Source organism: Sordaria macrospora, chromosome 6 (assembly GCF_033870435.1).
Source record: "Sordaria macrospora chromosome 6, complete sequence".
Classification (NCBI taxonomy): Eukaryota; Fungi; Ascomycota; class Sordariomycetes; order Sordariales; family Sordariaceae; genus Sordaria; species Sordaria macrospora.
Genome location: NC_089376.1, coordinates 1715017 through 1739852, shown reverse-complemented (window position 1 = coordinate 1739852; position 24836 = coordinate 1715017). Strand labels below are relative to the sequence as shown.

Here is a 24836-nt window from a genome sequence, read left to right as displayed (position 1 = left end):
CTGCATTAGAATCAGCCCCATGGTTCAGAAAGAGGTTGATAAGCGGAAAGCCTGTTAGAACAAACGAGAATTCCCGTGACAGCGCGCAATCAAGACAATCGCATGCGATGAACCCGTAGAGACGAATACAACACCGCATGAGAAGCACCCAAGGTGATATTATCAACTGGGACGGCAACTCTACCCGTGCTAAGGTCTGTTCATCATAATAGGGCTTGGTAGTTTCGTCAGTGAATGGCTCGTTCAGTTTTGCCCCGGCGGAAAGAAGCAGCTCGACCAGACTACGACATGGTCTTAGGGAAGTTTTGTTAGAAAACCGGGACAGGCGCCTGAACGAGAAAGGAACTGCTGACCAGTGTGTGACGAACCGTTACAAGCACAGGAGTATTATCGCTGGGATAGAACAATAGAGTAACGGAGTAGTAGCCGAAAGGTACTGGTAGATTGTGATAGCTATTGCTTGCTGAAGAACCAGGTATAACGAAGGCCGGGAGGCCTTCTTATATACTGGTCTTCAACCCCGTCCCGTGGTCCCGTAGACTCGGGACCCCGGGTCCTATCTGATTGGTCAATCTATCTAGCTTACATGAGGCTCAACGATTGGATCGTAACACAGTGGAGGAACACGCTGACATCCACCGCTTTCAGATAATCAGGGGTGCCCTTGATTTTGGATTCAACGTATTCACTCAGCAGACAACCACAGGCATGGAAGAGAACCACCTCGCGGAAGTATGAGACAAGGCTGGTGTAAGCTCGCCTGCCATCCTCCTCTGCCACAAGCAGCATCTTACATGACGGCTGGGAGGCTAAAGCTTGGAGGCTATGATGATGAAACGTCCTCTCATATTCGTCCAATAAGGCGAAAACGGCTCTGAAGTGCTCCTTTTTGGCTGCTTTTTTGAGAGTAGATAACGCGTCCAGTGCATGTCCCAGCATGCGGAAGAGTTCCTGCGCCAACCCTGAACGAAGCTCAAGGAACCCAGAGTTGATGTTGTAAATTAAAACCGGGTATCTCTTTGCTTTAATAAGGCATCCTTTCATAAGCCAAATATGGATATTGAAATCGTTGCTCAACTTGGAGGCAAGGAACTCCTTCATATCTTTTGTTCGTAGGAAATCATACATGGTCCTGTGGAAAAATCTGACTAAGGGTGGTCGAGGAAATGGATGATCCATTGTCTCCAAAATCCCCTTTGTCCGTGAGTTGATGATGTGGCGCATTTGACCGTATCGCTCCAATAGACGTGTGCGAAATTCCGGCGATGCAAGTTGCTCGTTCCTTTGGTCCTCGTGAAGTCACACATCTGACGCATCATTGGATTGGGATGCCTGAGATATTTGAGAAAGGCAAGATTGTAACGCGTAGCCTGGGTTGTCAAGTTCTTTTTCCATATTGCAGTATATTCCTGCATCGGGGGAGCTGGAGGGCGTAGTGTCAATGAGAGCAGCCAGTAGAAAACAGGTCATCTTGTTCTGGTAGACGATGTTGACGCTGTCCATTAAATGGCGGAAAAGTTTCTCGAGATCGCCTGGCAAGTGCTCCAGTCGCTTGTTGAGATCGGCAGCTGTGTCGTAATTTGACAAACCCTCGCGGAGGGGCCTTGTGACGAGGTATACCCAAAGAAATACCCCATCCACTTTCCAGGAAATAGCCTCGACCATCTCCATTCTTTCCCTTTCCGTCAAGTTGTTCGTTTTCCATTTAGGATGGCACTCTAGTTGTGCTGCAACATATGTTTTGATATCTACGTATGTCAAATGCTGGACATACAGCTTGCATGATGGGTCGTTACCCAGGCCATCCTCAAAGATTGGCCATGGGCGACTTGAAAGACACATCTTGAAATTGCCACCCCGCACCAAGTCATCGAAGATCCCACAAAGTTCAAGATGATCTCCATCATAATCGTCAAGTCCGTCAATGAAGAAGCAGAACCTCAGGGATGAGCTGTCTTTTAGCTTAGCCACAGCACGGAGAGCCTTGGTCAACTCAGTTATTGTCCACAGCGTGGAAGCTGCCCCTGGTGCGCCCGCTCTTTCCCATCGCTCGGGACAAGCTTCCTGAATGGATAGTGGATAACTCCTGAAGATGTCGAAAATTAGTGATCGGAGCAGGCCGTCCCATGATTTTTGCATCAGGGTGCCTGAGCACCAGAAGTAGTGACGGGCCACAACCAGCTCATTGTCCCCAGCCCATTCCTTGAGTAAGCTTTTGGTTTGTGTATTATCTGCCAGGAATTTCATGAGGGTTGACTTCCCAGACCCGGGCTTCCCCGGAATCCAGAAAATTCCATCCCCCGATTGAAGCCATTTCGAGAGATGGAAGTTTGAGTCAAATGCCCACTCAAAGGTCTTCGCATGAGCATCCTTAATCGTATCGTGACGAACTTTACGAGTCTCGTAGTTCAGACTGGCTAGGACAGACTCGACACGCAGGTATTCTAGAGTCCCCATCAGGCCAGAGAGTTGGTTCATCGGCGTCCTAAGGTCGTGAATTGATGGGGATGATGGGTCTTTTGACTGTGACGATAAATTTTCTGACAGCAACGAAGGGTTTTTGTCGTTGTCAACAACCGTCATATCCCCGAGTCTCACTGAGAGCGTATTTCCGTGATCTTGAATGGCCACGACACTGACCTGTATACCCAATATCTCTTGTCTAGCGGGTCTTACAGTCAGTTTTTGTGAATCCTGATTTTCCACCAAGGTTTTTTTTGACGCACCTTAACTGTTGGAAAACATGCAATTGCATTGCCTTTTGTGTTTTGTCCAGCCTTTCTTCAATCTCGCGTAGCTGTCCTTTGATACCTGTGAGTTTCAAGGCAGCCTTGACACTCCCCATGATGCGGCGTCTCCTCTTGCCTTCATTGCACCGGTGGGCATTCAACAAGTCAATGACGGCCTGGCAGTCTTGTCTGAAGCTCGACGAGAGTTTCTGGAAATAGATGTCCTCTGGCGAAGGGGCCCTGCCAATGGCCTTGGTGCCTGGGTTCGAGCTCGGGGCAAGCAAGTCTTTGTAGTGCTGTTCTATCGCAGTATGTTCAGGCAAAATGCCATCCTTGGAGTCGTAGATGGCTTTGGTGGCCGATATCAGCTTGGCACCAAACTCTAGAAAAGCGATGGCACTGCTGGCGACCCCGATGGCCGAGGCAGGGTTCATTGTAGGAGAGGCGCATAGCTTGTCATCGGGTACAGGTATGGGCTGCGGAAGGGTATCACTTCAGCCATGTAATGGCGCTGCTCGAGTTCTTCGGCGACAAGTAGGTGGTTGAAAATGGGATGGGGTGGATGAAGACTTTGTTGGGCAGCAGAGTCCATGTTTCCATCCAGTCGTCCCACATCCACACCCCAATCATCTTCAGGAACCGCATTGTCGCTAGCCTAGCGGGGCAGTGCTGAAGATGTTGACCACGGTAGGTAGGAAGAAGTACGAATGCAACATCGAGTGGTGAGGACCTGGAGGGATTCGCCAGTCAGGTGAAATGCAGGCGCGTAGCCGGGGGGGGGGCAGGCGGCGAGTTCAAGTACCCCGCACACCCGGTAACTGAATGTGCAGTTGGTGCAGTGCGACGTCTGTATACATACGGGGAATGTACTGTGGCCGGAGGAGCCAACTTTGTGGTGCTATAGGCTGGTGTAGAGAGGGGAGAGAAAAATGTGTTGGGAATCATCCAAGGGGAAAAATTGACGGTAGATGGTGTCCAGAAGAAAACGAGGAGTTGTTTGGGAGAAGGAAGAAAGATGAGTGGGAGAACATCAAGGCGGACGGACTGTTGGAGACAGGAAGTTGGGTACCACTGGCAGCAGCTCCTGTCATGTTGGGACGTACAGTACCTGCATCAAATTTACTGCCAAAAACATCGGTCCTTCTTTGCGGCATGCAGATTGATCAAGAGGACATTGAACTGAAGAGAAGGCGTGTAGAGTTATTCGAGAGGCAGGAACTCAACAGAGAAAAAAAAGAGAAAAAACCCGAAAAAGAATTGCGCCAGCCGCGAATCGAACGCGGGGCCCATCGATGGCAACGATGGATTTTACCACTAAACCACTGGCGCTTTCATTATTAAAGCGCGCTAAAACATTAACTTATGAACTTGCGCGCAAAATCACCAACTCGCAACCAAACCCCAACAATTACCAATCCCAATCCCTCAACCCCCATCTTCTCAATCTCACAACCTCGCCATCACATCGCTCACTCCCACCCGAACAGCCGCCACGCCCTCTTCCACAAACTCCCTGCACATGCCCTGCGCAATCCAGTCCGAAATCGCCATGTTCGTAATCAAGGGATTAACACCGCTCGCGCTCGGGAACACGCTCGCGTCCGCCACGTACAGGCCCTCGGTGCCCCACACCCTTCCCCTCGGGTCGACCACGCCCTCGCTCGCCGTCGCGCCCATGCGGCAGGTGCCCATCTGATGGGCTGATCCGAAAGCTGTTTGCGGCGGCTTGTTGCCGTGGACCTGGAGGTCGGACAACCAGGTGAGGAAAGCCGGGTCGGTGATGGCTTTGTCCGTGTCCATGTCCGCGAGCACGTCATTGGAGGTAGATGAGGCAGTGGAAGACCGAATAAAGGGCGGGAACCCGGGCAGCGACGGATGGATCTCCTTTGCGCCCTGGACGTAAAGGATCTTGCACATGGCGACGATTCCCACCATGATATTGGCCCGGTCAAACTCCGAGGGCGTGTACACGACCTGGGGCGTTCCGATCTCGGGATCACGGTATATGTAGCCGCTGTCGCGGTCGCGAGCGATGCTGAAGTAGGTGTTGAGGTGCCGGTACTTGGCTGTCATGAGCTTGTAGTCGAGTCCGGAAACCCAGGGGAGAAAAGCGAGGCCGAAGCTGGGAAGCATGCAGAGGGCTTCGATCTTGGTGCCGTGGCCTTTGCCGTCGAGGTTCTCGAAGCTGTTGATCACCGATGTGAGACAGGCACCTTCCCAGGGCTTGGTCTCTTGCTCAAACACAGCCGAGACGAAGTTGACGGGATGCAGCTTTAAGTTCTTCCCCAGATGAGGGTTCTGTTTTCAAGGTCAGTCATTAACATCTTCAAACTCTCTTCCTTCATGGAAGGGGAATTACTTACCGAAATCCCACTATTCATCAACACCACCGGACTCCAAAGCGTTCCAGCACTAACAACCACCTTCTTCGCCTTCACCACCACCTTAACACTCCTGCCCCCTTCCCCAAGGGGGGTCCACGTCCCCTTTACACCAACCGCCACCTTCTTCTTCTTTTTGTTCTTCCCAAAAATCACCCTATCAACCTTCATCCCCTGCACAAACCTTACCTCCCCCTTTTTGACTGCCTCAGGAAACCACCCATTAACCGGACCCATCTTCTCGCCCCTCCAGCACCCCATGCCACAATATCCATCATGATGCTCACTCCCCCTAGAATTCTGCGGCACCACCTTCGCCGCATACCCCAACTTCCTCGCGCCCTCCAACAGCACTTTGTTGCCGAAATTCGGCACCACCTTTTCGTCAGAAACACCCATCACGCCGCACACCCTATCCAAACAATTCTGGAACGCTTCGCTCTCGAAAAATGGCAGCTTGCGATCCTGCGCCCATTCTTTCCGAACAAAGTGCTGCGTCTGCAACGAAGCGCTCCAGTTGATCGTCCCGCCGCCGCCAAAAGTCGAGCCCGCTGTGACCGTGATGCTGCCGTCTTCGGACTCGATCACGCCGCCGGCTTCCATTAGCGAGGAAAGACCGTGTGTTTGGGAGAGCGGGAAGTGCGAGGCGTCAAAGTATTGGCCTTTTTCGAGGACGAGAACACGTAAAGAGCGGCCGAAGGTGGTGGCGAGACGGTGCGTGACGACGCCGGCGCCACAGCCGGAACCGATGATTACGACGTCGGTGTCGATTTCGATGGTGCCGTTCTTGCTGTTGGTGGTAAATGAGGGAGAGGAAAAATCGAGGAATTCGTAGGGGAAGGAGGTGTTGGCGACCCAGGAGGCGGGGGTGGCGGGGAAGCCGGTCAAGGGTGAGTGGTAGGCGCTCGTGCGGACGTGGACGAGCTTGCCGAGGGTGGTGAAGGTTTTGAAGAGTCCGCGCAGAGCGAAGAGGGCGCTGGTGCGCCAGGAATGCAGGACCTTGGTGCGGTCCACGATGGAGAGCGAGGTGAAAGGGGTGATGTAGCCGGTTAGAAGGAGACTGCCGCCGCGGTTGCTGTGTGATGATTTTTCTGTCAGTAAACCGTCTAACGTCTCAAGTTGATGCAATGTAAGTTGAGTGGTTCTTACCCAAGAAGTGACAGGACCATCTCCAACTTGCGCTTCTTGGCCGGCGGGACGTGTGAGAGAATGTTTTTGAGCAGCGCCTCAAAGACTGGATTCTCTGATGGCTTCTCGGCAAGATAGGCTTCGAACAGGTCTTGCTGCTTCAGTCTGTCTTCTGATGGAGCGGCGTACTGCCTCAGCGATGCTAATGAGGCTTCGCATTCTTCCTTGGAGAGGTTGACAATGGATTCCTGTGCGTTGTCTGCCGCAAGGGAGTCTGTTCGCTGAACTGATGGGGCAACGGCGTCCATGATGGCCATCAGTGTCCTCCAGCTCTCCGGGCTGACTGGATCACCCGCAAGAGGCGGGAAATCCACCGCCTTTGGCAATGTGAGGGTGGAAATAGCGGTTTCTGACGCCATTCTGACTGTTACTGTTACCCGTTGAACAAGATAGGTGTTTTGGCAAGTAAGGAGTGTTAAGTTAAGGGTGTCTCCTCCTCTTTGCTTACGGTACGCGTTATGGACTTTATAGCAAGGTGTTAGAACAAGTGACAAGAGGAGGTGATTATAACACAGTGTTTTCCTCTACATAGTAGTTTTTCACCGTGTGATGATGGACCAATCCAGCCTCAAGGTTTTAAGCCATTGTACGGTCAACGTTTCCCATCCAAGCCGATCTCCAACCACCGACCGAACTCTAACTGAGGGGGGAGTCGTCGGCTCCATTCCGAACGACGCTAGTGGTGAGCAGGTGAGCTACCTTACCCCAGACATCTCCAAGTCCGTTTGTGGGGTAGTTCAAAAGGCCGAGGCTTTCCCCAGACTCACCGGTCCTTGATACTCGACCAACCATGTGACGTGCGTCTGGAGTAGGTTACATCGTCATCCGGTTTGGGCATGGTGATGACTTGGCAAGACAGGAGGTAGTGTTCGGGATTTGGCCGTAAGCTGATTCCAGGGTTGTGGCCCGGGTTGGTACCGGATACTGGGATAGACCGCACGTGGAAGGTAAAGAGGAAGCTGTGAATTAAAATGGATTATCACTATCCCTTACTGTGTAATGAGCCCCCGAGAAATGGGTGACAACTTACCGGTAGAGGTTGCAAACGGAAGAAGCACTAACAGTAGATGACCAGAGCTTTGTTAGGCCTAACAATTTCTTTGGCAGGTGACAGGTGGACCTTCTGGACAGTGCATTATGATTCTCATAGTGAAAGAGGGGTTTGGATATGAAGTCCGCCCGCAAGACGCACTAACACCTTAACCGGAACTTTTACAAGTAGCGGGCGTGGAGCTGTACTATATAAACAATCAGATAGACTTGCCGACCTTTCAACACCAAAAACCCAAAACCTCCTTACAACTACACATCACGATGCTCATCATCACCGTGTGCCCACCCGACCCGGCGAAGTTGAAGAATGTGGCTCGCATGGTTGATATGATAATAAGACCATGACTATGATTTTCCGGCGGTGTTGAAGTGATGGGACTTGATCCCAAGTACTGGAAGATCGGTCGAAAAGGCATGCTGCACATAGTCTTTTTTGTGGTTTGGCCCACCCGGTTTCATGGGGCGAGTCGAGTCGGGCTGTTTCAAGATTGCGTTGGCCGCTTAAGTAAGCGGTGATCCCCTTTATATGGTTGTTGTTTACCACCTATTCTACAGCGTACTCCCGGGTCCATCACCACGACGGGAAATTAAGATTCAAGCAAGGCAGTGAGTGTGACGTGGTGGGCACTCGGATTGGTGACCAGAGCCAGAGACTACTATAAGAATGGCCTGCTCGAACCTTTTGTTTCCAGCAGAAACCATGACTCCCAAGCTCTTCAACCAACCGGTGGTCCAACAAGTCTCAAGATGACGACGAGCCGATCCGAGCTGTTGTCCTTCCGGACGCAACACCCTTTCTTGTTTTACACAAGTGCATTCTTCCTTGTTGTTCTGCTCCTCTTCACTGCTTTGGCAGAGTACTTCAAGCCTCTCGGCAAGCGCAAAGGCAAAGATGGCAAAGTCCCCCACCTCCCTCCTGGTCCCTCGGGCCTCCCCATTCTCGGCAGCCTCCTGGACGTAAAAGAAGGCATAGAACACCAGGACCACACCAAATTGAAGGCCCTCTCGCGGTATGGTGAGATGACCACGCTACACCTGGGCTCCAAGACTTTTGTTTTCCTCAACAGCTCCCGCGTCGCCACCGAGATCATCAATAAGCGTGGCAGCACCACCAACGAGCGCTCATTCTACCCGGTTTCAAGCGGCATCATCAGTCACAACCACCGGCGCTCCCTCCTCATGCATCAGGCGGCCTGGGCCGAGCCGCGCCGTGCCATGCACTCCCTGCTCTCCGGCTCGCACCTCAAGCTCTATGGCACGTGGCAGGAGCTAGAGAGCACGCAGCTGCTGGCCGAGTACCTGCTGCAGCCCAAGCTGTGGCACCGGCACCATTACCGGTACGCCAACTCGGTGATCCACCGGATCGCCCTGGGCGAGCGCATGGCCAAGTCGAGCAAGGAGCTCGAGGACATGCAGAACTGCGTCACCTACTTCACCAGCAGCATCATGACCAGCGCCGTCGACTGGTTTCCGGACCTGGAGCGGCTGCTGCCGTGGTGGTTCGTGCAGCCGTGGCGGCTGTCGTGGGGCTGGCTGGACAAGTGGAACTACGACGTCTACAAGCGGTGGTGGGATCCCGTGAAGAAAAAGGTCGAGAACGGCACGGCGCCCCCGTCCTTTGTGCGCGACGTGCTGCTGCACCCGGACACCAAGTACACGGGCGACGACGACGACGCCATGTACGCGGCCATGCAGCTCGTGGAGGCCGGCAGCGACACCACCAGGATGGTGCTCAACGTGGCCTTCATGGCGGCGCTGGAGCATCCGAATGCGTTCCGTAAGGCGCGCGAGGAGGTCGATCGTGTTTGTGGCAAGGATGCCAACGCGCGGTTGCCGACGCTGGCTGATTTTGAGGACCTCAAGTACATCTGCGCCATGACCAAGGAGGTGATGCGGTGGCGGCCCATCTTGCCCATCACGCCGGATCATACCTCGACAAAGGATATCGACTTTGAGGGCTATCACTTTCCTGCCGGAACCGGGTTCGTCTTGAACATTGCTGCTCTTGGCGAGGAGGCCCGGGATCCGGACAGCTTCGTTCCTGAGCGCTGGTTGGATGGCCACGAGACGAACATTGCCCACGGCTTGTGGCTGTTTGGTGGTGGCAGACGCATCTGTGTTGGGTATAGGCTTGCGCAGAACAGTCTTTTTCTGCTTCTCTCTCGATTGGTTCAGTCGTTTGACCTTAAACCTGTAAGTGTTTTGGCCCCCAAAGACTCACTCTTTCTCGTCTTTTTTCCTTGTCCAGATTTTGACGGTAAGGCTGACTGACATGACCTCTTGCAATAATAGGCTGGACCTTATAACTCGAGACGGCTGCATTTCCATGCGACATCCGAACCTTTTCCAGTCGATATGACGGTCCGAAACAAGCACTATGAGAAGTTGATTCTGACCGAGGCGGAGAGGGCAGGAGTCTTGGAAGACGCAAAGTTGGAAAGGGACAAACTCTGATGTGAAGGTTACACAAAGGGGTATGAACGTACCTACAGTATATACCCACGACCTGGCACCCAGTTTCCCCCTCATGCAGACTTGGTACCGCGTTTCCATCGTGCGCTTCCGAAGGCGGGATGGGATGCACTACAAATAGTGTAGCATGCCACCTGAAGGACTTGGACTTGTATCTTAGCTAGACTTTCCTATCCAAAACGTACACCAATAGACCTCTCTGCCCTGTGTTATTCAAGCCTGGTGTATGCCTTCTTGCCACGATACTTACCAAAACACGCCCTCAACCCATCTCCTCATCCGCCTCGTGGCACTCCCGTCCTCCTTCCTCCCGCCCTCCAACAAGATGAAATCATGCGCCTCATCCCACCTCTCCTCCAACACCACCTCGATATCAGGATTCGTCCTCCTGATGCCCTCGGCCAACACCACGCTCTGGTCCCTAAAAACCTCCTGCGTTCCCACCGTGACATACAACCTCTCCAAAAACTTCCCAAGCCCCTTATACCACGCACCGGTATTCACATCCGCCGGCATCGCCCACCCCTGGCCCCTCTTCTTCTCCGCATTATACTTCTCATGGTTCCCCAAAAGCTCATGATTCGCCTTCTCCATGATGCCCGGCGAAAGCATGTCGATGAAGGCGTTATCGCTCATGCTCCGGTCATTTGTCCTCGCACTAACCCAGGGGCTGACAGCAAACACTCCGGCAATCCGCTCCCCGTGCGGAAGAGGAATCTCCCTGGCGTCCGGGTGGGGGTGCAACAAGTGGCTCATGATCTGGGAAGCGAGATTCCCGCCGGCCGAGTCGCCGCCGATGACCAGGTCGCAGGGGCGAACGCCTAGCTTGAGGAGGTACACCAGGGCGTCGGCGGCCTGCGCGAGTTGGGTCGGGTAGCGGGCTTCGGGGGCGAGGGTGTACTGCAGCACGGCTACCGCAACATACTGTCCTTCGCGGCGTCCTTTGGTCAAGAGGTAAGACCGAAGACACCACTCGAGATGGCCATCCTGCATGGGGGCGATGTAGCCGCCGCCGTGGAAGAAGAGGACGAACTTGGAGGCGCGACGGCGGTCACCGACCCAGAGGATGGAGGACTGGCCGTCGGAAAGGATTTCTTCGTTGGCGATTAGGTGGTCCAGGATGTACTGGTCATCGGGGTTTCCTTGGCCGGAGTCGAGGCGGGCTTGGGCGGCGGAGCGGGTGGAGGCGATCCATTTGCGGTAGATGGTGGCGGTGGACGGGCTCAGATGCTGGATCTCGCGCGGAGAGAGACGGCCGAGAGCGAAGCGGTTGTAGGCAACTTTGAAGTAGTGGCGGATGGGAATGCCCCGGAGGACGGCGAGACCGACGCAGGTGACGAGGTTGAGACACAGGTGGGCGGCGTCTGGGAGGTGTATGTCAGTTTTCTCATTTCTACCTCTACTGAAGAGAACCGTGAGGGGAGGAGAGGGAAGATAACGAACCAATCGTGAGCAGGTGAGCGAGAAGGTAAAGTCTTTCCCACAACCTCAGGGGGTTTTTGCGAAGTGCGCGAGCCTGTTTGCCATGTCGTGGTTTGTTAGCCGCCCAAGTCTCTTTTGTTGACTTATTGCCCTTTTCGAATGAGCACTTCGGGATGGCTTCATTCACAAAACTGGAACTGAAAGCACCTAGCAGGTACTCACCATGTTGGTGGACAGAAAGATGTTGCAGTTACAACGCGAGTTGGGATCAATTCGAATGGGATCAATTCGAATGGGCGAGATGACGGTGTCAAATAGACATGACAATAATCGAAGCCAAGATGCTCGACAAACAAATGTCCCGTGTCAAGCGAGCGACATGAAAGTTCCAGTGGTCCCGTAGCCTCGGCTGGCTGCCGATTCTGCGTCTGGTGGTTGCAAGGGAAGTGATTTGGAGAACTTCCAGTCTGGTGGTGATGTGCCTGAGCGGTGCATCAGCAGGGCACTTTTAGCTGCGCCCATCAGTTGGACAATTCAGAACCCCCGCATCGGGAAGAACCCGAAGGACGCTGAGTGGTCAATGTCCGTGGAGAACCCCGGAACGCCTAGAACCATGCTCCACACCTATTACTACCACTACCGTTTCATCGCGGGGTTTGTTAGCCCTCCTTGGTGTCCGATCACGACGAACCACAGGGGATCATCATGAACTCTCCAATTCCCACATGTTCACGACCCCTCACGAGTTTTGTAGCCTAGGCTCGATACGACACGATGGCCTCTTGGAGTTCATCTGTCTTTTGGCCCCAAAAAGAAGATGTGGCTCATCACATCTTTGCCCCCATCACTAACATCGTCGCCGGCCACGACATAGCGACACAAACACTAACACACAACCAGCACGCCGCCAAAGTCAAACACTAACTCCCGTCACCACGACCAGGAACAATGCCGACATCCATCTCCCGCGAAGGTCTCACAATCGACGATGTCGGCCGCTTAATCCGCCGCACCGTCCTAAACCCGTACCTTACCCTCCCCCTCGCCGCCGCCATCGTCTATTTCGAGAAACACCCAGACCACTACCGGGACTTCCACCTGCAGGAACTGCACGAGCTGCTCGGGATCGACCTTTCCTTACTCTCTCGCATCGGCACTTACCTAACAGGCTTTGGCATCGCCGGCGCCACTCTCGCCGCCAACGACCAGCTCACCCACTTGTTCGCCAACAACTTCACCTCCCCGGCGCACGGCGAGTGGACCGACTGGAGCAAAGAAATTGTGCTGGTCACGGGCGGCAGCAGCGGTATCGGGCAGAATGTCATTCAGGGCTTGCTGGAGCGCAACCCGCGCACGACGGTAGTGATAGTCGACTATGCGCCGCTGAGCTGGACGGTTCCCGAGAATGCCCAAAAGAGCATCCATTATTACCAGGCGGACCTGACCAAGTCGGACGTGATCCGGTCCGTCGCCGCGCGAGTGAAAAAGGAGGTCGGACACCCGACCGTGTTGATCAACAACGCCGGCATCGCCAGGGGTTTCACCATCATGGAGGGCTCGTATGGGGATGTCGAGTCGACGCTGCGGACAAACTTGACGGCTCCCTTTTTGCTGACCAAGGAGTTCTTGCCGGAGATGGTGAGGAGAAATCATGGCCATATTGTCAATATTTGCTCCATGAGCGCCTTCTTGCCGCCGCCGTATATTGGCGATTATGCGGCGAGTAAGGCGGGGGTTCAGATGTTGCATGAGGTATGTGAGCACCGAGTAGCGCCATTTGTACTTTTTGTCGCCTGTCCTGTCGATATCCGCCCATTTATCATGCAAGGTGCGAAACCTGACCTGACACTGATCCTTTCAACAACAACAGTCCCTCCAGCTGGAACTCAAGCACGCCCACAAGGCCAAGCGCGTGAGGCTCACGCTGGCCATTCCCAGCTTTATCCAGACGCCCTTGATCGGAGCCTCGCATCCTCGACAGAACAACTTTATCTTTCCGCTGTTGCATGTTAGGACGGTCAGCGAGGAGATTGTGGATAGTTTGTATAGCGGGTATGGAAGGACCATCTATCTTCCGGGGATTATGCGCTATCTCACCTCACTGGTAAGTTTCCCGCTCCTCGGAGCCCTTTCATGCACCTATCGAACTGAACTAACCTTTTTTTTGTGGTGTTGCAGAGGGGAGCTCCCGAGTGGGTATTGAGAATGGCAAGGGAATCCACTGTCAAGATTCCGGTTGACTTCAAGGGGCGCCAAGTTGTTGATGTTGAGACTGGGGGGATTAAGCTCGAGGATCATGAGGCCTAATTACCTTGGAGCCATTCGATTCGTTCACACAGTACATTCGAAGAACCTATGCGGTACCTACTAAGTGGAAGTCTTCGCGCGGGAAATCCAAAGTAATCGACAGCCAACAGACCAGACACGCACAATCGCAAGACCACCGCCTTGTGTTGGATCATTTGACAATTGGTCCGAAACATGTCCCGTCAGCGGGTTGCATCGACATTCATCTCACTTTTCTGCTGTACTGTGTAAGATTTATCGCCATCCGGCTAAGACTAAGCTGAGATATAGCACCGCAAAGATAGTATTAATATTTCTCCACCTTTCCAAAAACGAAAAAGGAACTCAGCATATCTACATCATAGCCAGAGCACGCTCGGTACCAGAACATCACCATGTTGATTCAGTTCCTCGAGGCCAATTCCATTTCATTCACGATGCTACAGTACACTACAGCGGGGAATGCCCTGTCAGGCTAGCCGACCCCCCACAATGTCTCGGCGTTCAGCGGAGTTTAGCGCTCAATTAGCTTGACAAGGGGAGAGACCCATAACAAGTCTTGGGGTTGACGACGGATATGAGATCGGCCATTCCCCTCACCTCCAAAGACAAGAGAACCGAGGCATGCGGAAGCGAGCCGCTCGGTGACACATTAACAGCCACGACAAGAATCGGTATCCGATAAGGAGATGCAATGTCAAAGGATTCCCAGCAGCCAGGGTGCCCCGAAGCTTCTTGTTACGGATACTTCGGACTACGACGTTGCGTTGTGACGCCACCACGCACCATTATTCACAGCTCCGTTGTTACACATATCCCCATCCCCCTGGTCCGGCCGGCTGCTACCCGTACGCCGCTCGTACGGGGAATTATCTTCCACATCCACCGTGTTCCCTAACACGGCAGACTCACTCGTGGCTCGTCGTATAAACTTGGTGTGTTTTGTCTTATCTCTCCCGCTTGTCTTCCTGCTTTGCTCTGTTGAGATTTTTGTATCACTACTCCCTTCTTTAAAACCTAAAACGGCATCAGCTGGGAGATTCTTGCACATACCTTACTATACCATCATCTTTATATCTTTGAACATATCCCCTCTCCCTCCGTCAAGTGCTATCCATCAACATTCTCATTTAAGCCAACATGGCTTCCCACACCGAAGAAGAAGAAGACCCCGTCTTCTCCTACTCCCAATTCGCCTGCATCGGCACCGGCTTCTCCGGCATCGCCCTCGGCGCCACCCTCCAGCGCTGGTACGGCATCACCGACATCCGCTTCTTCGACAAGCAGACCAAGCTCGGCGGCGCCTGGCACGTGAACCAATACCCGGGCTGCGCCTGCGACGTGCCCTCGGCACTCTACTCGCTCTCGTTCGAGTGCAACCCCAACTGGACGCGCGTGCTGCCCACCTACACCGAGCTGTGGGAGTACCTCAACCGCGTAGCCCACAAATATGACCTGGTCGACAGGATGACCTTTGACGTCGCCGTCGAGAAGTGCGTCTGGATCGAGGAAAAGGGAAGGTGGAGGATGTGGATCCGGCAGAAGCATACCGGGCAGGTGATTGTGCACGAGTGCCAGTTTCTTTATTCGGGGGTCGGACACTTTGATCAGCCGAGGGAGTTGGAGATTCCCGGGGCGGAAAGGTTCGAAGGGCCCATGTTTCACTCAGCCAGGTGGCGGCATGATGTCGATTTGACTGATAAGAAAGTGGTGGTGTTCGGCAACGGGTGCACGGGAGCCCAGATCGTGCCGGCCATCGTGGACAAGACGGCCCATCTGACGCAGGTGGTGCGGTCCAAGCATTGGGTTTATCCGCCGCTCGATGAGAAGGTGCCGTTCTGGCTGATGTTTACGCTCGCCAACATCCCAGGTACAATGCAGATCCAGCGCACCTTAACGTTCGTCAAGGCCGAAGTGGAGTACATTGGTTTCGGAGATGGGAAAATTGCCAAGGCGTGGCGGAAGAAGAGACAGAGGCAGGTGGAGGCGTACATGCGGGCGACGGCGCCGGCGAAGTACCACAGCCTGCTGATCCCGGACTTTGAGGTCGGCTGCAAGAGGAGGATATTCGACTCCGGTTACCTCAAGAGCCTGCATAACGAACACCTGCGACTGACAGATGAGCCGGTGGAGGAGATATTGCCGAATGGACTGAGGATGAAGAGCGGGGAGATCGTGGAGGCCGATGTGATTGTCTTGGCCAATGGCTTCAAGACGAATCAGTTCTTCCTTGACTGCGAGATTGTCGGTCGCGGGGGACAGACCATCCACGAGCATTGGGAGTCCTTTGGCGGTGCTGAGGCGTACAACTGTGAAAGTCTCAGCGGATTTCCCAACTTTTTCCTGCTGGGAGGTAAGCCTTTGCCCTTGGACCCCTTCAATGTCTTAGAGGTATGAGCAATACTGACAATTTTCCTCCAGGTCCCAACACAACAACAGGCCACACCTCGTTCCTCATGGCCGTCGAAAATGCCGTCAACTACTCTCTGCGGGTCATCGAGCCGGTCCTCAAGGGCAAGGGCAGTGTGGTCGAAGTGAAACGCGAAGCAGAAGAGAAATACGTCCAATGGGTGCACAGCTCGCTCCAAAACACCGTCTTCTCTACTGGATGCACCAGCTGGTACAACCGTGCCGTTGACGGCAAGAAACCGTGGAACGCGACGGTCTATCCCCTGTCCCAGGCCCATTATTGGTACTCGTGTGTGTTCCCGTCGTGGAAGGACTGGCGGTTCAGTGTAAGTCTTGGGTCCGCTTTCATATTTATGACGTTACCTATCCATCCTACAAGAGGCTCGATTGTTAGCTGGCCGTGTGAACTAACAAAATGTGTTTGACAATCACAGGGCCGAACGGGTAAGAACAAGATCGTCAAGCAGAGTCATACCGTCCGCCGGCTTTTCACCCTGACGGCTTTTACGCTCGGACTGGTCTTTTGGTCAAAGAGGAACCCCAACTCGGTATTGGCTTCGTTGTTGGCAAAGCCTTCGACCACTTTACCATGGCTGGCAGGGGCTGTGATTCAGTCAGGCACTGAGGCGTTTGCCATGATCAAGACAGCTTGGAGGTAGAAGACGGATGTTTGGGAAGAGGAGATGGGAGAAGTAGGTAGCCGCGACTGGTTCTATGACAGCCACATCATGTCCCATTGGTTTCCTGTTGGATATTGAGGAAAGAAGCAAAAAGTTGGAAAGTGCTACACTACTCACGATAAACACCCCTGATTATCTGCCTGTCTGACTTCGGCCCAGAGACACGTCATTAAACTAGGAAGAACAGCTTAAAACCCAGATTCCCAAGCGATTCACCCCTTCCTGCCTTACGCACCTTCAAGGTAAAGCTTACCACTGCATATACCGATACATGACAACCCACAATTACTCCCGTGCATGCATGCTGCATCCGAACCTACCTACGCACCTAAACTTTCACCTGCCACATTCCAGCCCACCCCCCCGATCCCCATCATCACTTGAGGTTCTCATTCTTGTGCGCCACCTCCATCATCTCATTCGCCAAGTCCCTTCCCTCCTCATATCCCTCCGCCGACCGCCTGGTCCCGTAAGAAGCCATGAACTGATTCATTCCTCTCCAAGGCTTGACATATCCGTAGGTGGACATTGTAGGGCCGTTATCGGCAGGGTCATTGTCCTGGTCCTCATTACGGTTTGCGTCTTGACCAGGGTCGGAGGTGGTACAGTCGTCAGGATCATCGTCGTTGATGCTAGATGTGTGGGATGGTGTTAGTAATATTAGCGCGAGCCTTGTTGTCCTGTGAGCTCTTCCCTGTCCTGGCGTTACGCAGTCTAGCCTTATTGGGCTGTCTGTGCTACCAGCCTTGTGGTTGGCCCGTGTGTCCTCATAAGTTCGTAACAAATACAGATCCCGATAATACTATATTGTTACGAACTTAAGCGAGTCACACGGGTCAACCAAGCCACCAGGATACGACAGCCACGCAGAGGCGGGACAGTGTAATCATAGGAGCCAGTAGGGCGCAGAACCAGGAGGGCTCACGGACTATGAGGGCTCACGCGTGAGCTAGCTCACAAGGTGAGCCAGGACCTTCAAGTGAGCCAACATCATGAGTGAGCAGACACTCAGGAATACGGGAGTCAAGGACACACGCAAGGTATAAAAGGATTACGGGAGAGCGCAGATTGTCAGATAGTCCGATAGCAGTCAATTGATCATTATCACCGAGACCAGTATAACGCTACCATATTTGTTGTGAGCCTTTTGGCTTCACTGAACGTTTACTGATAGTTATATACCTTCAGCTATCCCACTTAGGCAGATCAGACTGCCGTTCGTCACATATATGTCACGGCGCTGGCGAACCACTACATCACTAGGATATGTTCCAAAAGGATACAAGTAACCGAAGCTGGCAATTCGGTCGCTCAAGTGGTCTTATATAGTTGCGATGGCAGTCGAGAGGCACAACTGCAAGGCTGCCATCACACGGTCTGTCATCACGCAGCCTGGCACATCTAGGGACTTGGCTCGTCTGAGCTTTCATAGTATACAGCTGGCCATCTACCCCACTCAAAGCGACCAAGAACAGGAGCAGGTCCAATATCTTGTTCCCAAGAAAACAGCACCTTCTCAGAACTTTCAACGCTTCGCTGAACCCGGATACACTTGGTAGCCCTCTGCCTCAAGCCAGGCGGGACGTGAGCCCTACAGAAGCACCCTCCTCTCGCAACCTCTGCATGCCTATGCCCATGGTAGAAGACGCCGTACAAGCAGAAATCGAAGCCAACTTCTCCCTCCTTTTGAAAGAGGACCCAGCGCTCGATCCTCTCGTCGGTTGCACTTGAGTGGAATTTGATCAGTGCCGGAAGAATCCACTCCGGCGGAACTTCCTCGCAGTCGATGGCCTCATATGCTGTATCCGAAATGTCCATCACAGCCCGGTCAAGAGCGGTGCAGTTCCGTCTTCGCTTTTCCCACCTGTCGTTGTTGTCAGAACGGTCATTATCGGAATCTTTGTCGCCCTCCTCCTCTTGCTTAACCCGCTTCTTCGTGACATCCTCGTCGTCATCCCCGTCGAGATCAGCCGTGGACCTGCTGCGCTTAGGGTCATTTGCATCCACCACCTCAGCAACCTTCTCCATCATCTTTCCCTTTGCATCCTCCAGCGCAGACCCCACTGTGCGACTGAGCTGCACAACCTCAGCATGAATCAAGACCTTCTCCTCCTCAACAAGCTGCAGGACCGCAGTCTCGGTATCGCGTATCCTGGCCAGCAGCTTAGTCTCGGTGTCGCTGAGCGCCTTCTCAACGGTAGATAATACGGGACCGGCGTTTGCGCATTTGGCGCAGGTTGAGTTGCTCTGTTGGCTTTGCGATTGGCTCTTCTTGAGCTCTGCTACATCGGACTTGACGGGTTTGAATCCTCAGGCAAGGGATTGAAGAAGTAGCTTGATTCCCGAGAGCTCAGAGTTGGACGCCATTTTGGGTGGCATGGTCTACCGGTCGTTTGGGCCCAGTGACAATGGGTTGAGGGTTGGGGGCGCCGGTCGTGGTGATGCCGTGGAGTAGCTCAGCTGGAGGTAATGTTGCAACGCAGCTTGGCGGTTGACGCAGGCCGAAATCCTCCCCTTTTACTTCCTTTTGTTGTTGTTGTTGTTATTTTTAACGTCTACTTCCGCCTTCCGTAGGGCATGAGACGTGCCGCACCGGTGAGTCTAGCATACAAAATTAAGAGCAATGCCCTAACTGTCCACCAAAACCATCGATCCGAGGGCAAACCGAGGCCTATTGCCAGTGTAAATCATGTGTTGCCCATAGCGTAAACGCGGCCCAACACTTGTAATCGAATCGCCCAGTGGGCGAGCCGCCAGTATATGACGGAACCTGTAGCACAAAGAAAAAGATAAAAGAAATGACAAAATCACTCCTCTCCGCTCTCGCTCTCGCTCTCCTCCTCCCGCAAGGCCTCCTCCCGTCTCCTTGCACGGTGAACGAGCCTGTCCAAGTCCACCGTAACCCTCTCAATATCGTGGCCATGGCCAACCTCCACCCCTCTACTCCGTAAAAACCCCGTAAGGTTGTCAGCGGCGCCACCGCCGACAGTGTGCTGTTGCCAGAGTGTCTGGCGCCATGCCTTTCTCGTGCAAGTCCACGAAAAGAAGTGCGAGGTTTGAATCCTAGCGATAAAGCGCCGCCAGCATATTCCAATAGCAAGGGAGAGATTCTCCCGCGTAGCCGCTTCGCCCGTGACGGGGGAAAACTGCATATGCCTTCCCCGTGTGACCATGCGTTGGGAAGCCAGCGTGTTTGCAATAGTTGGAGGAGGTTTGATGCAAGTCGGAGTGCGAGGAGCATCCGGAACTTTAGAGGTATAGTGGTAACTCCGCGTCGCCTGTCTGGTTGGATGGAGAAAAGCTCCTTCAGGGATCTCTTTGCGGACAGGGCGGAGATGGCTAGCCTAGAGCCACCCGCTATCATCATTCCGATTTTGTGTTGTTTGGTGAGAACAAAAGCCATATGGCTGGCTGGGTTGATCACAGCACAAATATTGTCCACCGGGACGATCCAGGGCCTGGGAGGCTCAGCCCTGGTGATGATGAATGTCACGCTGTGGGAAGTGTTTAAACCACCCTCTTCATCGTAGAGTACCTTAACGACTGTTTCGTGCCAGACTCTCTTCTTTTCCGAGGGGATTGTCGAAAATACCAGTGGAAAAGCTAGGGACATATTAACCGATCTGCAGCTCTTGCTGTCCGGAATTCGGTCCTCCAGAAATAGCCTGCTGTCATGTCCTTCGTGACATTCACCTCTCCAGGCGTGGAAGATGGCGGAATAAAGATTGGAGGCAGATTCATGAGCTCGACGAAGGGACTTGGCGATCCTAAGCACGGGACGGATTCGAAGGCCAGTATATAAGAAGGCCGCTTCTCGGCCTTCGTTATTCTGGCTCCTCAGCAAGCAATAGCTATCACGATCTATCAGTACCTTTTGGCTACTGCTACATTTATTCTTATATTCCCAGCGATAATATTCCTGCGCTTGTAACGGTTCTTCACAAATATGAGCCTTCACGGGCTCATCGACTTCCGGATAATTTACGCGCAAAAGCCGTTGGATACTGAGGATTGAGGTACGCTGGGCAAGATTACCGGTCGGAGCTGGTTGTTTTATCACAGTAGGCGGTTGGATTTGGACAAGCCTCCATACCTATTTCTTTATATAGTCTAATATGTGTCACGCACGTGGGTCTAGCGGCTCTGGCACATTGTGACGAACGGCAGTCTGATCTGCCTAAATGAGATAGCTGAAGGTAGTAACTATCAGTGCTGTTCGGTGAAGCCAAAAGGTTCACAACAAGTATGCTCGTAATACTGGTCTCGGTGATAATGATCTATTGACTACTGTCGAACTATCTGACAATCTGAGTTCTCCCGTAGTCCCTTTATACCTGCCCGCCCTCTGCGAGATATCTGTTTCCGGATGTCCACGTAGACGTGAATCCCTTAGTGCTGGCTCACTGCCTATGGCCTGGCTCATCTTCGTGAGCCTGGCTCGTCTCTATGAGCCTGGCTCACCTTCATGAGCCTTCCTTCTTTGTCATGGTTACACTGCCCAGCCTTTATGTGGCTGTTGTGTACCGGTGGCTTGGTTGGCATGTGTTCCTTGCTCATGGTTCGTAACACACATAAATAATTTGACGTTCTTGACAAATAGCTAAAGATGAAGAAGAAAGAGGAAGCTAGTTTACATCAGATGAGAGGGATAACATCATTGTATGCAATAACAGATGCGATGGAAGAATGAACGTGCATGTGATCTGACACATGACAACATGCGTGGTGGTTGAATGCTCGGGTGAGGATAATTGTATGATGTTCATTATGGCAAACTTTGGCAGGCGCGAACATGACTCTATCATTAGCTATATCCAATCCACACAGTCGATTCACAATGGTATGCAATCGATTTATCCGGCCCAGCCACCGCGTCAGCTAGCAGCTCCCACATATTCCTCAGTGCCCTTTTGGCTAGACACTGTAGTTATGTCACATAGCCTAATATTAATTTTTGAGCGGTGAATGGCAGTTGATATCCGCTGTCATATTTGAACACTGTCACATTTGAACACTGTAATGAACCGAACCGGGTGCCTGTCATTTTGGCACTCGCAGAATTTTATAAATCGGACGGTGCTGGCACCCGAACCACTTCTTGGTCATTCTATCTTCTTCACCCGACCTTGAATTTCAGGTAGAAGATAAGATATCCAAGATTCTACCATGAGTTCTCCGGCGAAAAAAACTCAGTCGCCAGCACCCCAATCACCCATGCCCGGCCCTGCACCTCCCGCTGTTAAAACGACTGGCCCTCTTCCTGGATCTCACTGGGCCGAACAGGTACGGTCCTCTCGTTCCTCGTCACCTGGTCACAAACCCAATAATAATTGGAATTGATCACTAGCATACTTCTTCTACCTTACTTACGCACTATAGGGACTTCCGGAGGAGGAGGAAAATGATGGGGATTCTACCATTGGAAGTGATATTGAGAGCTCGACTGCTTCGATTAGTTCGAGTATCCTCAAATACCGTACCATGAACGGCCGAACCTACCATAGCGATAGCGTAACGGATGGAGAGTATTGGTAAGTCTGTTTGGGATTACTCGTCAGGGCTCGAAGCGCCCAGTCTGGCCTCCACATTGGGTCTGTGAGGTGTCGTTTCTACCCCAGAGTCCAGAGTATGGATGAAGAGAAGCTCTGCGCATGTAAGAGGAAACACCCAATGCTAACAAGTAATTTAAACTTTCATGCAGGGGCCCCAACGACGCTAAGCAGAATGAAATGCTGGATATTTTGTAAGTGAAACATGCTTCCCAGCATCGGTTTGATCTCTTAGACCTATCATGCATACCTTTATCCGAGCCACTCAATCTGTCTCTCCGCCTCTAAGGCCCCATGAGGCTGCTGAACAGCTGTCAGGTTACGCTACCATTGTTGTCGAATCTCATAGCATCCAGGATCGAAGACTTCCCTTCGACCGTCTGGATTTGGGACGTACAACCTGCAGTAGCTCTCCTTTTTCACGGGAGCGTCAGCACCCTGTCGTGGCATCCCCATGTACGCGAGACTTCGAGTTCTTGTAGCTAACCAAATATTGCCTACCTCTAGCCATCATGTGATGACCATTTGTCTGGATGGCAGGCTTTATGATGCCCCTCTTCCCAAAAATCCTGAGAATGCAATTGATCTTGGCACAGGCACAGGTACACCGACTTTCTACACTATCTCGGTGGTTGTTCCTTAAATACTAACTCGACATTTAGGGCTGTGGGCAATCGATTTTGCCGATAAATTCCCTAATTGCAACGTCATGGGTACTGATATCTCGCCCATCCAGCCCAGTTGGGTACCCTCCAATGTCCGTTTTGAAATCGACGACTACAATAAGGAATGGACCTATAACTCTAATTTTTTCGACTTCATACACCTCCGGTGGCTTAGCGGCACCGTCAAGGATTGGCCTGCTTTGTATAAGAAGGCTTACCAATGCTGCAAGCCGGGCGGTTACATTGAGCATATGGATGCCTCCGGTACTGTCTTGTCCGACGATGGTTCCGTGGATAACAAAATTCATGCCATAGCCCAGTGGGGCCCCATGTGGCAGGAGGGTGGAAGGAGGATTGGGTATGAAGTTGATCTGCACAGCACCAACCTAATGGAGAACGCGATGAAGGAGGCCGGCTTCGTAAACATAGTAACGAAGGATTACAAGGTAAATTCTCCGCTTCCCACAGCTTCTGTTTCTTCCGAAGACTCTAACCACGGGATAATTGCAGGTCCCTCTCTCCCCATGGTCCAAGGACAAGAAGATGAACGAACTTGGTCTGTACCTATATGTCGCTATGGGCCAGGACCTTGATGGTATTCTTCAGTTCATGTTTGGTAAAGTAATGGGATGGACCACGGAGGAGATCAACATCTACATCAAACATTTGCAGAAGGAGTTGAAGAACACTACCCTTCATCCGTACTTCATCTACCGCATGGTGTATGCCCAGAAGCTATTGGATACTTAATGTCCGGTTGGGCAACAACACCGACCGGGGCTGGTTACTTACCTAATCTCCCACGATGAGCGGTTGGATCCCTTTACCTTAAAACAAACCTCATATCTCCTTTTCTGTGAATAATCTAAAAACAACATGCTAAGTTAAAAACCTGAGATGACCGTCACACTTGTTTTACAGGGTTGACCCCAGACTGGGCATGTGCCTTCAGCCTTACTCGGCCTCCACCTGCATCCAAATGTGCACTAACACTCTTACATCAATGATGGCAAAGGATTTGCCAGTTTCTGTTAGGGCAAAGCTCCCCACCGGTGCGTCTTCCTCGGCTCAGCTCGGGTATGTCCTTTTTCAACGTCCGGAGCATTTAGTCTCCACTCACGACGTCCCTCCAAGTCATCACATTTAGCGGCAAAATCAGAGAGCGTTGGCTTCCCCGAAAACTCTCGGCGACCAGTAGCGGCGTTGTTCGTGATTTCCTTCGGGGTCCACCCCAGGTAGTAAGGCATGAAATAGACAAGGAAGCCCTCAATGTCATGTGTCAGCGCTACAGACTGGCAGAGACCCAGCTGCTTCATCCTCGGGTCATCAGACTAGGGAGAGAGAGGAACTTAGATCTTGGGGTCAGCTTCAGCTCGTCTCAAGGGCTCACGGACAAGGAAAGTCTGACATAGTAATCCTCGGCGTAATGTTGGTGAATCCAGCATTCTTCATTCCCTTTTCCATCGTGTTTGAAGAAACCACGCTTAACTCGAGCCCGGTCTTCCGCCCAACCTCTTTCCAAGTACAATTCGGAACGATCTCACACTTGGGCTACTTCAAGCCTTCGACTTTCAGCCTCCAACACTCAAACTCATTTCTGATTTTCCTAAACCGAAGAAACCCGAGGGTAAAGAAGCCGCGGAAGACCTTCTCCTTCGGAATTTTATTAGAATACCTATATAGTTCAAAACGGGTTTTCTACTTATGCCATCAGATTAGCCCGTGAGTGCCCCAGGTTGTCCAATCATGGCCAAGTTCAACCAATGACTGGTGCCAGCTGCTAGGCCGCTGCTGGTAAGATAGCGGCAGGCAGCTGTCGCTGGCCAGCAGGCAAGTAGGGCTCTTCACGATCCTGCTCATTCCTATTCCACACACAGCTAAAGCTAGCTTCGTAGGACAATAACAAAATGTTATACACTATATCTAAGGGCGCTCTACACCGTCTCGGAGGCTACCAGTATCGTAATGTGTCGAAGCTCGCAGCGTTGCTGGTTCGCGGGCA

General features: G+C 52.5%; 8 protein-coding genes and 1 non-coding gene across 9 annotated transcripts; 4 read left to right on the top strand and 5 right to left on the bottom strand.

Annotated features, from left to right (window-relative positions):
* Positions 1–571: 571 nt before the first annotated feature.
* SMAC4_06362 (uncharacterized protein) lies at positions 572–3755 on the bottom strand. Its single transcript, XM_066090441.1, has 2 exons — positions 2727–3755; positions 572–2662 (listed from the first exon to the last, which is right to left on the bottom strand). The coding sequence occupies exons 1-2, from the start codon at positions 3161–3163 to the stop codon at positions 1300–1302; spliced, it is 1800 nt and encodes a 599-aa protein (XP_065947469.1). The 5' UTR covers positions 3164–3755; the 3' UTR covers positions 572–1299.
* A 232-nt stretch (positions 3756–3987) lies between these two features.
* On the bottom strand, positions 3988–4058 carry SMAC4_13966. Its single transcript has one exon. It is a non-coding gene; the product is annotated as a tRNA-Gly (tRNA).
* Positions 4059–8098: 4040 nt separating this feature from the next.
* On the top strand, positions 8099–9805 carry SMAC4_06360 (uncharacterized protein; the record flags this gene model as incomplete). The annotated part of the gene is made up of 2 exons (XM_003344658.1): positions 8099–9544; positions 9644–9805. 2 exons carry the CDS (start codon positions 8099–8101, stop codon positions 9803–9805), a joined length of 1608 nt encoding a protein of 535 aa, XP_003344706.1.
* Positions 9806–9896: 91 nt separating this feature from the next.
* Positions 9897–11727, bottom strand: SMAC4_06359 (uncharacterized protein). Its single transcript, XM_024655827.2, has 3 exons — positions 11468–11727; positions 11267–11339; positions 9897–11187 (listed from the first exon to the last, which is right to left on the bottom strand). Exons 1-3 carry the CDS (start codon positions 11468–11470, stop codon positions 10070–10072), a joined length of 1194 nt encoding a protein of 397 aa, XP_024511652.1. The 5' UTR covers positions 11471–11727; the 3' UTR covers positions 9897–10069.
* Positions 11728–12051: 324 nt separating this feature from the next.
* SMAC4_06358 (uncharacterized protein) lies at positions 12052–14173 on the top strand. The gene is made up of 3 exons (XM_024655826.2): positions 12052–12997; positions 13116–13349; positions 13424–14173. Exons 1-3 carry the CDS (start codon positions 12194–12196, stop codon positions 13550–13552), a joined length of 1167 nt encoding a protein of 388 aa, XP_024511651.2. The 5' UTR covers positions 12052–12193; the 3' UTR covers positions 13553–14173.
* A 199-nt stretch (positions 14174–14372) lies between these two features.
* Positions 14373–16966, top strand: SMAC4_06357 (uncharacterized protein). The gene is made up of 3 exons (XM_003344655.2): positions 14373–15884; positions 15953–16266; positions 16375–16966. The coding sequence occupies exons 1-3, from the start codon at positions 14672–14674 to the stop codon at positions 16597–16599; spliced, it is 1752 nt and encodes a 583-aa protein (XP_003344703.2). The 5' UTR covers positions 14373–14671; the 3' UTR covers positions 16600–16966.
* Positions 16967–16996: 30 nt separating this feature from the next.
* SMAC4_13965 (uncharacterized protein) lies at positions 16997–17149 on the bottom strand (the record flags this gene model as incomplete). Its single annotated transcript, XM_066091717.1, has 1 exon — positions 16997–17149. One exon carries the CDS (start codon positions 17147–17149, stop codon positions 16997–16999), a length of 153 nt encoding a protein of 50 aa, XP_065947468.1.
* An 872-nt stretch (positions 17150–18021) lies between these two features.
* Positions 18022–18482, bottom strand: SMAC4_06356 (uncharacterized protein; the record flags this gene model as incomplete). Its single annotated transcript, XM_003344654.2, has 1 exon — positions 18022–18482. Exon 1 carries the CDS (start codon positions 18436–18438, stop codon positions 18022–18024), a length of 417 nt encoding a protein of 138 aa, XP_003344702.1. The 5' UTR covers positions 18439–18482.
* Positions 18483–21710: 3228 nt separating this feature from the next.
* SMAC4_12885 (uncharacterized protein) lies at positions 21711–23738 on the top strand. The gene is made up of 6 exons (XM_066091133.1): positions 21711–21903; positions 22000–22151; positions 22322–22363; positions 22677–22771; positions 22832–23280; positions 23345–23738. Exons 1-6 carry the CDS (start codon positions 21787–21789, stop codon positions 23582–23584), a joined length of 1095 nt encoding a protein of 364 aa, XP_065947467.1. The 5' UTR covers positions 21711–21786; the 3' UTR covers positions 23585–23738.
* The last annotated feature ends 1098 nt before the right edge of the window (positions 23739–24836 follow it).